The sequence below is a fragment of the Macrobrachium rosenbergii genome, chromosome 7 (genome assembly GCF_040412425.1).
Source record: "Macrobrachium rosenbergii isolate ZJJX-2024 chromosome 7, ASM4041242v1, whole genome shotgun sequence".
Taxonomy (NCBI): Eukaryota; Metazoa; Arthropoda; class Malacostraca; order Decapoda; family Palaemonidae; genus Macrobrachium; species Macrobrachium rosenbergii.
This window is the reverse complement of record NC_089747.1, coordinates 67,201,508-67,217,494: the sequence shown is the minus strand read 5'-3', so window position 1 is coordinate 67,217,494 and position 15,987 is coordinate 67,201,508. Positions and strand designations below refer to the sequence as shown.

General features: G+C 39.9%; 1 protein-coding gene across 1 annotated transcript; it reads right to left on the bottom strand.

Annotated features, from left to right (window-relative positions):
* Positions 1-2,109: 2,109 nt before the first annotated feature.
* Positions 2,110-15,190, bottom strand: LOC136840470 (uncharacterized). The gene is made up of 4 exons (XM_067107142.1): positions 15,050-15,190; positions 12,975-14,766; positions 10,060-10,265; positions 2,110-2,262 (listed from the first exon to the last, which is right to left on the bottom strand). Exons 1-4 carry the CDS (start codon positions 15,188-15,190, stop codon positions 2,110-2,112), a joined length of 2,292 nt encoding a protein of 763 aa, XP_066963243.1.
* Positions 15,191-15,987: the final 797 nt, after the last annotated feature.

The window sequence follows — 15,987 nt, the reverse complement described above, 5'->3', positions numbered from 1 at the left end:
GGTGTGACAAGTTGATCCACCAGGAGTTCATCCTCTGGGTGAAGAAGTGTTGGGTGCCTTAGGCTCTCTGGTTGTCATGGTTGGTGCCATGAGGGATCCTGGACCAGTCACGGGGTCCTCCTTATTTGGTGGCTCAATGTCCGTGATGGACGGAACATGGCACTGCTCAGTGCTCGCAAGTGGCACTGGCAGCGGTTGGGGGTCAGGCATGCCTGACAAGGGGTCCAGAGGTGCAACACCTCGCGGCTGGCTTGAATTTGGCTGCGGCAGAGATTCCTGCCCAGCTGGTGATCAGAGCCCCTCGGAGAGTCTTGCTCGGGGGCATCGGCTGAGTGTTGCTTATTTGGGCAGCCCTCCCGATTAGTGGAGTGGCCTGTCTGCTTACACGTCCTACAGCGGTACTGCTCCTCCTGAACTTCTCTTCGGGGAGAGGGAGGACCTCTTTGTTGGCCACCCCTTCATGAATGGAGAGGACTAGGCCGAGAACGGTTTGGTATGTGCCCCTTTTGCTGACCACTTCGGTGGGTGGAAGGTGGGTTTTCTACATGGGGTTCTCCTACAGTCTGGGCCTCCGTGGAGGAAGTAGCGTGGCTGCGAAGTGGCATTGGTGAAGGGCTTCCCCAGAGGAGGTCCCGACCCAACAGGAAATCCACTCTGGGCCGAATCCCACCAACCATGCCAAGGTGGTGGGGTAGCGTGCCCCAAGGTGTCGTGACCTGGAGCTTGACTGTAGAAACAGTAATGGTGTGGCCATCTATCCACTTTATCTCCCACCAGGTTTTCTTGTCAACCGTGGCACCGGCTGGTGCTTGAGCCCTGGAAATTAAGCTTATATCTGCTGCAGTGTCTACTGTGACCGGAAGGGCCAAGGGCAGGCTAGAGCCCTTAAGGTGGGCCACTGAGATGAACTGGGTTTCCAGTCTCTAGGGGTACAGTATCTTCCGCAGCCTGGCCACAGAGAATGAGGTGCTAATGAGGTTGACGAACTTGATGGTGGGGACATGATGTGGATAGGCTGGATGTCCAGCACTGTAGTGGCCGGCAGCACCACAGGATTGGCACAGGACCTTTGTGGGGGCTCGGCGGCCTGTGATGACAGTTAGTGGAGAGAGTTGTGTGGATGTAGATGGAGAGGAGTTCTGCCTGTTAGTAGGAGGCTGCTTCTTAGTGCTGAGCTTGTATTGGCACTCAGCTTCAGCGTGACCTACCCTCTTACAGTGGGTGCACGGAGGCTTGCTAGGCAGTCCATTCTTCAGGCGAGTTAAGCCTGAGAGGTATCTGGGTGGCACTATGCGCAGCTGAGATGTGCTGTGGGAGCCGTAGAAGGTTTCCCATGAATTGGCCATATGGCAGGCTTCCATAAGGTTGGTGGGTTGCTTATCGTTTGGATATACAGCAAGGGGCCCAGGCACACATTGGAAGAGATCCTCCATCATGGTATGATTGAAGAGGTTCTCAAACGCAGTGCAAGATAAGGAGTCGAACCAGCGGGTACCAGACTGGGTCTTGTGACAGGCCCATTCAGTCCAGGACCAGCTGACTTCCTTGGTGAGACCTCAGAACAGCTGTCTCCATTTCTCTGGGTTTATTTCGTAGGCCTTTGTGATGACTCTACGCACTTCAACCATGTTGCCTCTCTGACTCTTCTCCAGTGAATGAAGGGGTGCCTTAGCTTTTCCCTCCATCTGCTTGGCTAGCACTAAGGCCCTCTCTGTCTCGGTGGTGCTACAGTTATCAAAGAGTGCCTCTATTTCCTCCAACCATGCTTCTGGCTCTTCCTCAGTCCACTTGGGGATGAGGGAATTAATGCTCGAGACTGGAGCATTTGGTGCAGCAGGTGTGGAGTTGGAGGCTTGTTGTATAGCCATAGCTTTGGCATTTTCTCTTCTAGTCCTTTCCAAATTGAGCTCCTTTTCCTTGAGAGCTATCTCATGCTGTCTTCTCCTTTCTTCTCTTTCATCCTCCAGCTGCCTCTGTTCGGCTTCATAATTCCGCCCTTCCAATCTTTCTTCCTTCTCTCTCTTGGCCAAGTCATTCAGCTGTTCCTTAACCCACTTGGTAAGGTCCAATCCCGTGAGACCTGTCACCTGCTGCAGCTCCATGAAGGCTCTATGATTCTCTGTTGCCATGGTTCAGGTGGGTAAGGGCGTCTATACAGGTTAATTGGACATACTTGGGCAGCGAAGAATTGTCCCTCAGAGTTAGGGTGACAGTTAAGTGATGTGGCACCTTTTCAACAAAATGGCACTGTGGTTGAGTGTGCTGTGTAAAGGTCATACTGGTGGCACTCAGAATTGTTATGCACTGGCATAACTTATGTAACAAAAGGACTTTCTTCTGTTTTCCTTTTCTGGTTTTCTTTTCCTCTTGGTGGCACTAAGGTGCCAGGGTGTTCCTAGGCACCCTTTACTTGAGTCCAACTAGTTTGTATTGAAGGAAAAATGCGCTCTACCCCAACCGAGTGCAAAAAATGAGTGGGAGAGAAAGGGAAGGTAAAAGAGAGAGGGATGTAAGCTATTCAGGTTGGGACAGTGCCTCTGATTAGTGGCACTGTGGAAAAGAAAAAAAATAAATTGTGGTGGCTTTTGAGACCCTAGTGAGTGACTAGTTCCTAGTGCCAGCTGCTACTTCCTTTCATGCAGAGGGAGGAAGGCTACTTTTTGCTTAGGTCTGGATAAAAGTCCTCACTCGTGACTGACAGTTTTCTATAACTGTGATTTTTTTTGTTAGCTTAACTTGTCCTCATTTATCTGTGGGACAGAGGTCTATTTTAATTAATTATTCCAATGTCGGCCCGTTCTTTCGATGAAGAGGGTGCACGTACTTCGGATTTATGTTGAGCGCTTACTTGAGTAGATGAGAGAGAGAGAGAGAGAGAGAGAGAGAGAGAGAGAGAGAGAGAGAGAGACAGAGAGAGACAGAGAGAGAAATATTCAGACAGCAAAGTTCGAGCAGCCTGAGAAAAATAAGTAAAATTAATATAAACGCACAATGGCAGGTTTCTTATTTGAAGATACGTCTGCTTGGGCTGTTTTAGGGGATTGTCTTAGTAATCTTAACTTTCCCTGTGGCCCGAGTTGTACGTCTTACCCTGGGAAGTATGATTAAAATTGGAAGTTCTTTTCTTTCATATAATTTCTTAAGTTGGTGTATATGTATAGGAACCTTTCTTCATTTTTGTTATATATTTCCTAAATAAGTCTTACCATTCCCTGACTAAATTGTTCCTTGCTTTTACCTATTGTATGGAAACCTGCACTTAATCTCCTATCTATTGAAGTCTATTTCTGTCTAAGATTTTGTGAGTAGGATTACTAAGCAAAACAAAGTAGTTCCCAAAGTGGCAATTGAGGCAGAGCTATGGTGACTGTGGTGCCACACAGGACCAATCACACAAACAACAACAAGGGTTTTAAGATGATGGACAGGGGAGCGGTCAACCCGTTCCCCAAAAAGTTGGATGGGTCACGTGATCACACAGCTGTTGATTTAAAACAAAATGCAACTAGGAGCAGTCTCGGTGGGTGAATACATGATGTCTCGAGTGCGCCGTTTGTTTACACTTGAACCACACAAAGCACCAAAATTTCTCTCACAAAACGAACGAAGCAAATGTAGGGATGCAAATTTTAACTAAATATACCAACAATGCACGCAATTGTGCGTTATGGAGATTGAAAGCAAATTTACTGTGATATACGGGTGTTGTTTCTTCTCTTTGTTTTCCTCTCGCATTGAATCAACTTCCGTTCTGTTCTTCCATGCTTATTGAGTGGCCGTTAGCAACACAAAAAGGAAATGGATTCATGATGTCCTGACGGGCCTGAATTTACGTTAACTGGAACTGCAAATTATGAAATTAACTGTTGCCGTTCGCTTGCTATATTAATGACCTGGAATTTTGATATGCTTCCTGCGATATGAAAAATTATTAACTCTGTCTTGCTTGATCGGTGGGCTCGGTAGTGACGAATCAGTTACTGGTTTGGAAATTTTATGGACTTAGACTTCGTGAATTTGTCTGTCCTACCTACGAGAGAAACGTTAGGCACACATCCTCCCAGTACTGTCATGCAGTAGCTAACTCATTCACAGATCAATACCATGCATTAATCCTTGGCCGGGGAAATAGCAAAATATTAAATCCATACTCAGCAACTGACACGACCTTCGATGGAATGCAAAACCCTGGTATCTGAATGTGGCGAAAGTGTTTCTTTTAAAATCTGTAAATTGTAAATTATAACTGCTCTCAATGCACACTTCCCTACCTACGCTAATTTCTTTATAGAATTGGTAGCCTTACTGCTATCATACCTTGTCCTATCTCCTTGTTTGGAAGAAGCAGTATGAAATTAAATATGATCTTACTTTTCTCTGCAATTGATTTGAAATTAATTCGATTCCCGATTTGTTTCTTTAAATTAATCAGAGTATCCTAGCGAGGCTCGCCAGTGTTACGTGTGGACTTTGGCTAATGAGTTTTTAATTAATTACTGTAATTTATGTAGTCCTGCTCCAGCGAAGACACAGGAAACTGTCAACTGAAGCTAAACGTTACCCTCAAAAGACAGACAATTACGTAACTGGATTAGGTCACCAGTCGGAACTACGTAGTGAATAATTGGATTAATTCTGTAACAAATGAATTACATCAACCCCCTTTCATTACCCACCTAGTCCCAGCAAAGAAAGAATGAGCTGTGATAGCGAGGGAATTTACATGAACCACTTATTCGATGTCTGACACAGTCAATTTACCCTGCTTCAGTTAAAGTATAACGCAACAGTGTTCGTACACTCGCGGCTACCGTATGAAGGTAGTATTGGTAAAGGCTATTTCTCTTCCAAACAATGGTGATATCGGAATCCAAGGCTTGCCTGAAATTTTACTTACACTTAACTTCCCCTAATTCCTATTTACTGCACGGGAATAGCTTATGCAATTTCACTAGGCAATGATCATTATTCATACACTAGACTTCATAAAAGAAATACCGTTCTCATAAATGGTGGAGGAAGGGGAAAACATGGAAAATAAGTACGGAGGCAGAGTTGTCAGCAATCAGCAATATTTGTCAATTCCAGATTTACTGTTTATGTGGGTTGCTTGCGCAATGCAACTGACGATCTGAATTCTTGAACAATGTGTATCGTCTATTCACTTAGGCAAACAGACAGAATAAAGAACAAAGGACAGGGCTAGTCAGCGCAAATTCCATACAAAAGAAAGATACTGGAATCTGCTATCATCAATCAAACCAACAACATGAACTTGTCACGAGGACACTGGAAAGCGGATGAAATCGACGGGTTAATCCGTAAACCTCTTCTCAAACAGGTGCTCCAGGAAACACGACCATCAGACGAATCGCAAAACAGGAGTTAATGAGGCCAAAAACCACCAGGGAATTGTTTATTTTCCCTCCTTGGGAACGGTCACCTACATACCATCAGAAACTTAATGCCACACCTACATATGCTTTGTATATATACTCCTGTAACATTTCATCAGTCCATATTTTACTACTGAACAGGGACACAGAAGGAGTGCTTGAAATATATGGTTGCAACTTTCAAATAGTGTTTCATGGGCCTTTTTATATTCACACACACACACACACACACACACACACACATACATATTATATATATATATATATATATATATATATATATATATATATATATATATATATTATGCGTGTGTGTATTCTCATAATTACTCGTTTCTGAGCTCAGGTATCCTACGAACGGAATTTTTTTCCTAAAACATCTATTAAGTTGGAATGTCATGCGTCAGAATGAAATGACCAGTTATAGATATTCTTCTTAAAGTGTATGCCACTTCCCACTATGGATGGAAATTTTTTTCAAATATCATGCAGAATAATTGTCAAGCGACAATATTCCAGATTTACTATGTGAAGTCGATTTTGTATATTTCATGTTTTGCATTTCATAGTATTTCTTTTCCTGCGCAGCCAAGCCACGTACTTGCTAACAATGCCTGCCCTCTATAAAATAGCCTCTGTACATCTCTGTATCAGATCTAATTTTCTCGCTAGTGGAGGTGTAAAGTAGATTCTGAGTCTTGGAATAAGTTTATCATGGCATTTATTACGAATAATTTTGTTTTCCTTTTCATAATTTTATATATTTTGTTTTTCAGTGATTAGACATTTACCTTATTTTATTTCGTATGATTTTATCGCTTGGTATATTGTTTTCTCTGTTCATGGATGGTATTTCTTAACCAGTGATAAGTTATATCTTCGTCTGTCATGTAGAAGACATAAATAGAGTTGTGAAACAACGGTCCACAATAATGGATGAATAAATGAAAGAAAGTTTACATTCGGGTATATCTAGTTTTTTAACATGAAACTACACGTAACTGAGGTAAAACCATAGACATAGGTCGTGTTCATAAAGGTACCCATGTGTATAAAGTGGATATCAAGTATCTGTACAACATTTGTCACTAAAGGCACTGAGTGTTTCCCTCTCTCCTTATTTGTTCTTTCTTTTCCTCTACCAACCTAATCTATTCTCTGTTTTGGGACACAAAGCTACAGACACCTATATTACGCAATATGAAAACAATGGTATCGATACCGTAAAAAAAATAATAAAAATACTTTGGCTAAAGTCATCAACTTTTCTGCAGCCCATTTACTGAGCAGCCAGTGATCATTTTCTGACCACAGACCCAAACTTTCGTTGTGCAACTTCCAGGCGTCGATGAATTATTGTTGTCCAATTAGCCGGTTATTGTTAGCGGGCGTTATCGAAACAATGAAAATTTCATTCGCCTGTGATGTAGCTTTTGTTCCACAAAGAATACTTAAAGTATAGTTGGTTTTCGTCCACCGTTTTCCTCCTTTTTCGTGTAACTTCCGAGGGAGGGAGAGAGAGAGAGATTTACATGTGAATGCTAGTAAACTATTTAGAAAATTTGGTTCATTTCGCATTTTGTGCTGCCTTTGAAGCTCTGTACTTGAGGGTGATTTTCCCGTTAGTTTTTATTTTTTTCTCTCTCTCTCTCGTCTCTATTTTTTTGTTGTTGCTCGCACAAAAACTGCAGGTGCTCAACCAGAGAATTTTAAAAGCATCAATAACATTTGCAAACTGAGAATTACTGCACTGTTGTAATAATCTTCATGTAAAACATTTACGGAAGATCACATAACAATTATTACCTTTAAAAATGCGCACGCAATCAAAGCATTCCTTACCTTATTCTAGCCCATTCTAGTATTAATTCAAAACATGTTATTTGAAACTTGATTACTTGGTAATTATCAATAATCCATTTTTCTTTGGCACAATTTAGGTTGCTTATATTATTTCAGAATCTTATTCATAATCACATTTTAAATAACAGTATTGTTTGAAAGTTAATTATATGATGAACATATTATTACTGTTTTTTTTTATTAGTTGGTACAGCTTTGAGTCCTTACGTTACTTCACATATTAATTCCTGTCCATAATCAACGGTTTTGATGAGAGTTCCCCAAAAAACAGGCAAAAAGAAAACACGATTTTATGTAAAAAAAAAAAAAAAAATCTAGTTTCCTTCCCAAGCGAGCTAACCAAAGTTTGATTGGGATTTCACTTCAAAGGGACTGTGTTTTCTTTGAGCAACTGGGAAAAATTGAAGCTATTAAAACTTTCAAAGATATGCTAATGGAGCGATACAAATGTTGAGTCGAAAATCGATATTACTGTCACTGCCTTCATTCTAATTAGGCTGTTATGAACATCAGTAAACAAAATGCTGCGTATTTCCTCGGCCGGAAAAAAAGCATCATCACTAGCATCATTATCATTACCAACAACACGATATTTATATATATATATATATATATATATATATATATATATATATATATATATATATATATATATATATATATATATATATATATGTGTGTGTGTGTGTGTGTGTGTGTGTGTGTGTGTGTTTATGTGTGCGCGCGTGCGTGTGTGTGTGCACGTACATGTATGGTCAGTAACTGCAGCCTTTTCCTTATGAATCTGATGATTTATTCGTTCCACTCTCCAGAAAATCCATTACTTCCTAATTCTACTGTGAGTGGTGCGTTTTATTTCAGTTACACAACATTTGACATGCTTCTTAGGAATCTGATTATCTTCTGGTGTTACGTAGGCGTGAGGAAAAATGTAAAACTTTGTGTTTACACACACACACACATATATATATATATATATATATATATATATATATATATATATATATATATATATATATATATATATATATATATATATATATATATATATACACACACACAACTCTGTAGGGAAGATATAGAACTACTATATCACAGGATAGATTCTATAGCTGAAAAAAACATTCACTTATAAGCATTAATCCTGCACATCCCTATATTCAACGTGAAAATAATGACAATGAACAAGAATATTAATGGAAACTCTCCGTGTGATCTCTATTAAATTTCATGTAATTTTACAGTCGCAACGAATATATTACAAATCATTAAAAAATCTATATCACTTAGTCTTTCCTTTCCTCTCACAAGACCAGAGAGAGAGAGAGAGAGAGAGAGAGAGAGAGAGAGAGAGAGAGACAGACAGACAGACAGAGGATAAACAAGGAGTCGAATAACTCCAATACTCTGAAAAGTTTGCTGATCTGTGACGTACTTTTTCGGCCGTTCCATGGGCGTGGGAAGGTTTACAACAAGCACAACCATTTCGAACCGTCATTTTTGGAATAGTCTCATATAACAGAGAGAGAGAGAGAGAGAGAGAGAGAGAGAGAGAGAGAGAGAGAGAGAGAGAGAGAGAGAAGGACGGACAAAGTACTGAAGAAACGAATTATTTCTTTGGCTGAAATAGAAGGTGAAACCGTTACTATCTCAATTTACAGTTAGATGAATATGTAAATCAAACAACGTAAGTTATCAAAGTATTTTGCTAAACATGGATATAAAGGATTTCTTTTTTTTCGTACACCATGTTTGAATTTTATATGAACAAAAGTTGGAAAGAGAGAAAATTGTACCCTTATTGCTACTCATTAGGGTCAAACGAGCGACAACACATAATGACTTCAGTCAATTACAGAAAATTATAAATTACCAGATTCGTTTAGAGAATTCATGACCCTTTCTCTACTTAAAGAATGCACTGCGTTGTGTTATAAAGATTTCCATAAAAGGACATACCATATTATATTATGTTTTACTCATAAATTATTACTTACTAATTTTATATGATGTTATTGACGCAATTGCCGGGTTTGGATTATGATAGGCACGGGTAAACCACGATACCACTAATATATATATTCAATTTACTCAGTCATGGAATCCCACGCGTAGATATGCATATCCTAAGCGACGTATCCCGATCAAGGCAAATCAAATATATGATACTTATCCAAACTTCGGCTGATTCATCCATCTACTTCATTAAACGCTGGGAAGGAACGACATGTTTAATCCAATCGAAGCGAAATTCTGTTCACTAAATCCTCCGGCTACCTAACCACACATTACAAAGTTGAGGAACGAACTGAGTGTGGTCCGCGTGTCCACCTTTCACTATGAAAATAATTCGTTCGCTCTCTCACCCATACCCACGACTTTGGCCTCGTCCGCTCACGATAAGAGTCAACAACAAAACGAACTAAGCCACCAAAACAACACGAACCGAACGAAACTATCGAACAATTTACATCGCATTGTTAACCAATTATACAAACTATTCGCAAGACAATATTCTTTGGTAACAACGCTTATTACAACTAAATATAAATTAAACATTCATTTGTACACAAACCTGCACATCTCCACTTGACACCACGCGATATAAAAGAACACTTTCCATATACAACATAAACAGATATTCAATAACAATTGATTTTCCATGTCGTTATTGTAAGTAACGACATATTCCCCACCACGAAAAATTATAATACACTATTTACAACAGTCCCTTTTGAATCAAGTCCTTTCTAGTTTCTGCAGCCACCCGAGCAGCCCTCCCGGATGGTCGGGCACTCACTTCAGGAATTTTGGCAGGATCAGGAGTCTCAACTTCTTGCCACAACTCTAACGGATACAATTTCACAATAGGACGCATGATCTGGCCATGGGAGGTTTTGAGGGTAGCTACTCTAACTACATTGTCAGACCCCACATGCACCTGAATCACCTGACCCAACTTCCATTTGTTTCTTGGCCCTTCATCATGTACAAGGACGACATCTCCTATTTTGGGCCAAGAATTATGTTGGACTCCAATTCGATGAGTTTCTCTTAAAGAAACCAAATATTCATGTTCCCATCTTTTCCATAATTTATCACTTAATTTGGATATGTAAAGGAATCTCTTTTCGACAATTTCAGTTTTACTATACAATGGATGTTCAGATACCTCCTCCCAATTAATTGTTTCCTTGGGAAAGGATCTTAATTTTCTACCCAAGATCAGATGATTGGGTGTTAAAATCTCCTTCTGATCAAGGTCTCCCGATGTGTAGCTTAGTGGCCTGTCATTTATGATAGATTCCAATTCCACCAAAATGCAGGATAATTCCTCATAACTGAGAAGAGCTCGACCGACCACCTTCTTCATACAGGTCTTCAATAGTCCGATCAGTCTCTCCCAGATTGCACCAAACCAAGGTGCTCTTGCTGGTATAAATTTCCACTTACACTCGATGTTCTCCAGATGTTTTTGAAAAAGGGGGCTATCTGCCAATGTTTTCAGCTATTCAGATGCTGCTACGAAAGTAGTGGCATTGTCACTTAACATTAGTGAAGGAAAGCCTTTACGGCTGCTAAACTTCCGGAAGGCCATGAGGAATGAGTCAGCGGACTGATTTCTGACTACTTCCAGATGTATACCCCTGGTGATCGGGCATGTGAATAGTATGACATAAACCTTTTCCGGAATTTGCTTCCCTTCTTTTATCCATAACGCCCCGGTGTAATCTACTCCCATAACACTAAAAGGTTGCTTCCGTTGTACACAGAATTCCGGCAATGGGGGTATTATATTAGTTCTATATGGTTTTCCTTGAACTTTCTTACAGATCACACAATGATGTAAAACGCTCTTGACCAGTTGTCGCAGCTGTGGAATCCAGAACTCCTGTCTTACACTAGCTACAGTAGCGTTCACCCCCATGTGTGCTTGCATCACATGATGTCGTCTTATTATTAACTTACTCAGAACACAACCCTTTGGCAGTAAGGTAGGAAATTTGACTTCTTCAGGTAGTGTTGCGTGTTCCAACCTGCCTCTACATCTCATTACATTATTATCCAAAAACAAATTCAACTGGCGAATTAATGTCAATTTTTGGTTTGTTACCTCCCTCTTCAGGGCTTTATACTCTTCTGGAAAGTACTCTCTCTGCACGAGAACAATTGTTTTAACCTTTGTTTCTTGTAACTCTTCCAGAGTCAAACCACCAGTTTTTCTGTCATTGGTTGATAGTTTGCAATTCTTTATAAATCGCATTATCCAAGCTATGGTCTTAAAGACCTTGTCAGCTCTGCTGAATCTTTCCCAATCCAGCAGACGTGTTTCATCTATGTCCCCTACAACGTTGACTACAATATCCTGTTCACCCTGCATATGTGTACTCCCCACCCATGACCTATCGATTGGCAGAGTGTGATTTTTTAACCAAGGAGGTCCCTCCCACCAATAGGAGTTTTTTGCTAACACTTCAGCCCTCATTCCCCATGTCAACCAATCACTGGGATTTTCAGATGAGGGTACGTAAGATAGGATTGACCCCGGAATCAAAGAGTTAATCTCAATTACTCTGTTTCTCACAAACACAGGCAGAACATTACTGGATACAATCCAGCTAAGGGTGACTTTACTGTCTGACCAGACATATAATTGTTTAAACTCCTTTTCATCAAAGGAGTCAATAATAAATTTGGCTATTCTTGCTCCTAGCAACAATGCCATTAATTCCAATTTCGGAATTGTTAATTCCTTAATGGGCGCCACTCTACCCTTTGCCATAATTATATTAGAGCTTTCACCATTTGCTCTATAGGCCACACAACCATATGAAGTTTTGCTAGCATCACAGAATATGTGCAAGTTATCAACAGTTCCCAGGCTAGCACTCCTAGGAAAAGATATTTCAAGACACTTCTCTAAGTCCTTGCGTAATTCAGTCCATTCCTCTTGTAGTGGGTTCATGAGTTGTTCGTCCCAATCCAGATGTTCCTTCCACAATTTCTGTAAAAATATCCTCGCTTTCATAGTAACAGGGAGAAACAATCCCAATGGCTCGTATATTTGGGCAATGGTACTGAGAATTTCCCTCTTTGTTTGACTTGTTTTATTAATATGAATTGGATTGATAGTTAAGACGTCTTTAATTTTATCCCAATTTAATCCCAATACTTTATGAATTGGTTTTGTTTGGCTTCAATATGATAAGCAGCAGCAATAGTTTGTATAGACTCGCTATTGCTAACCCCTCCTTCAAATATAAGTGAGCTTGAGCAAAAATTTTGTTGGCATTAAAGCATAAATCCATCAACTCAGATTCACTATTAGCCGTAAATTGCAAATTATCTACATACAGACCTCTCTTCATTTTTTCCACTACATCCACTGTATTGGACCAGGGTAACCACGAGACCACAGTGGTTAAGTGATGCTTGACGGTTGCATTTAGAAGAAAAGGTGAACATGTAGCTCCAAATAATACTACTCTAAATCTGTATACTATTAGTTTACTATTGGGATCTGTCGGATTTTCCAACCATAAAAACGCGTATAATTGCGATCTTCTTCACGCAACTGAATCATTAAAAATGCCTTCTCAATGTCACTTATACAAGCAAAGGTTTTAGTTCTAAATTGCAGCAGGACTCTGAGCAGATCAGCCGTTACGTGTGGTCCAGTCCATAGACAATCATTCAGGCTTAATCCATTTTTACCTTGTTTTGATGAGCAATCAAACACTATTCTTATTGGAGTAGTGGCACTATCTCTAAGCACTCCATGATGTGCCAAGTAATGACAATCCACATCAGATTTATTATAGATCACCCTCTCAATGAATCCTCTATCTTCTTGCTCTTGCAAGATTTTCTGATAATGTTCCAAGTAATCCACATCCTTCTGAAACTTGATGCTCTGCTGTCGAAGTCTGCTCATGGCTAATCCAAAATTTGTCATCAATCTGAATCTATTGGTTTTCCATGGCAACGCCACAACATACTGTTTATCAATTTCAGAATAGGTAATAGTGCTCTCAAAGTCCTTTAAGACCCTCTGGTCTTGTTCTTGCAACTCACTGCAATCTATTCCCAATCTGTCCAAACTCCACAACGCGTCCAGATCAGTCTTGGGATTTTCATTATTAGTAGCTTCAATTTCTTCAGTTTGTACAGCTAGCTTCAAAACAGTCACATGAGTCTCCCTAGTGGGGGGAGCACTACATGTGCCGGTCACCACATAACCGAATATGGTCGGCAGCAATATTAAATTTCTAACCCTTTTGAACCCTGGATGCAAAATATTGTAAACATTATCAACCCCTATTAACAATTCAATAGTTGATTGATTTTCAACAGGCAAATCGAAATCTTTATCAGCCAAGCTGATCTTAGTTTTACATAACGACCTCAAACTTCTCTTAACGTCGAATTTCTTCGCATATTCTGGCAGCTCATCCACCACTATGCGGTCCATTATTATCAATTCACCTTTATGCGGTATGGCGATGCTTATCATCTCGTATTCATGAACAGGTTTACTAGTTAGATAACCTCTCAAGGCTATCTTTTCAACTCCTTTGGACCTATATTGCAATCTCTCTAGAGCTGATCTTTTAATGAACGTTCTCTCGGCGCAAGTATCCAACAGCCCTCTTAGTCGTACCAAGCGACCTTTCTTCCCTTTCAAGGGAATTGTTGCTGTTGGTAATATGGATCGCTTACCCAACTTATTTGTTTTGTCCTGTTCATTTACTGATAGCGTTCCCACTTGTACACCACTTGGTTTATTCTTGCTTTGTTTTCCTGTTTGGTCCCTATCACACAAGATGCGATGATGTCTCATCTTACAACCCTTATTGCAACTTGGTTTGTCACAGTCCACACTAAAATGCTTCTTAGAAGCGCACACAAAACACAACTGCAAAGCTCTGATGCGATTCAACCTTTCATTTCTTGTTGTGTAAGTTTTGCACTGTGTCCACCAATGTTCATTATCACAAAGAGCACATCTTCTGGATTGCTGATGACTGGACTTATTCACATTTCCTTTGTTTTTTGGTCTAACAGCTTGGGATTGATTTACTGTGAAGGTAGATATTGACGACAGAGTTTCAGATTTATTCACATCAGTTGAAACAAAACTTCTTAAATTGCTAATTTCCTCTTCTAGGTATTTCTTAAAGGTGTCTAATACCAACCAATTGTCTCCACACCTACGCTTCACAGTCTCACTGACGCTTTTAGGCAATTTGGTATAGAGCAAAATAGTATAAAGCTCATTTAATTCCAGCTTTTCACTTTCAAGCGATCTTATTGAGCATTCAAAATTAGCTCTGAAAGTTTGCAGTGATTCAGAATTGGCAGCAGGAGACTCCATTTCCAGCAATCTTCTCACCAGAACATGCTTAATCTCATCTCTCTTCCCATAAGTAGATAGGAGAAGAGCTACAGCTTGTGGATAATTGGCAGCCTCAAATTTAAATCCTGAGATTAATTTCAGAAGCTTCTCCTGTGAGCAAACTTCTTAGATATGAAAACTTCTGAATTGGTTCCAAGTCTTTCTGCTGGTGTATTGACACATTGTATAGTTCCCAGAAGGAATTCCATTCTAATATATCTCCAGGGAAATGCGGAAGATCCAGTTTGGGCAATCTAATACTGGCTTTAGGTAGTGGTGGTGGTTGCATTAGCGGATCGAATGGAGAAGTTATTAATTTCAAAAAGCTAGTAATGGAGCTATTGAGTTTGCTGATACGTGTACGAACGTCTCTTGCATATTCAGCTTGATTTACCATTTCATCAGACATTTCTTCTACTGTAACTGAATCCAAAATTTGTTCATCCAAAGCAAGAACTTTCTTCAAATTATCTTCAATAGAATCCCTAAGGGAAGTTATAGCATCAATGTCTCCCGAATCGATCACTCCGGTCATCTTCCCAAGAAAACATGTGATAACGGATTTATAACCGCCACGTCTACGCATCAATGACTCCATTGTGACAAGACTAAACTCAGAAAATACAAATACAATATAATATATTCACAATTTCAATAATTAATAAATATGCATCCAACTATAATAACTGGTTCAAAAGTTAAATTCGCAAAATTTCACAAAGGTGACTCATCACCCAATATTTTTCTCCCAAATTAAACAATCAATGAAAAGGAGAAATTTTATTATACGTGTGTAGTGGGATGTGCAGGCCCTGTACCATACTTAACCCAGCTCCTAATCTGAAGGGGAAGGACGGGGTAACCACGATCCTACTCACCTTCTACTGCCCTTTACTTTTCACATATTTACTTGACTCAACGCAAATACGTTGAGCCAAGGCCCTATAACTTTTATGATGAAAATGAATCCCATCTCTTGCTAAATCACATTCTGTTAATAGAGTAGGGATCACCCTAACTCTTGTATCTCGCTTTAATTTTTTGTTTAAACAGTTTTTTCTCTTTTGATAGTTTTCGGCAGAGGTTCTAGATGGTGTTTTACGTATTTCTATTAACATAACAAAAACCTCTGAGTTATTAACTGTACGTAGACCTTCTACCAAACCTAGAATATTTGTGTGAATCCTATTCACCAGGTTAGGATCATCTCCGGGTACATCAAAGTCATTGCTACCTATGAACAAGATAGTGATACTAGGCCCATAGGTGGTAAGTTCGTTTATCAGGGCAGGTGTCAAAAGGTTGGTAGTAACAGCCCCTGGTCTACCAAAT

What these genes read in the sequence shown, in the direction of transcription:
- LOC136840470 (XM_067107142.1), bottom strand. Translation starts at nt 15,190, where the DNA reads ATGACCGGAGTGATCGATTCGGGAGACATTGATGCTATAACTTCCCTT. An exon ending in AAGAAATGTCTGATGAAATG is followed by an intron (nt 14,767 to 15,049) that starts GTAAATCAAGCT and finishes GTTTGCTCACAG; the next exon opens with GAGAAGCTTCTGAAATTAAT. An exon ending in ATCCTGCCAAAATTCCTGAA is followed by an intron (nt 2,263 to 10,059) that starts GTGAGTGCCCGA and finishes ACCTTTACACAG; the next exon opens with CACACTCAACCACAGTGCCA.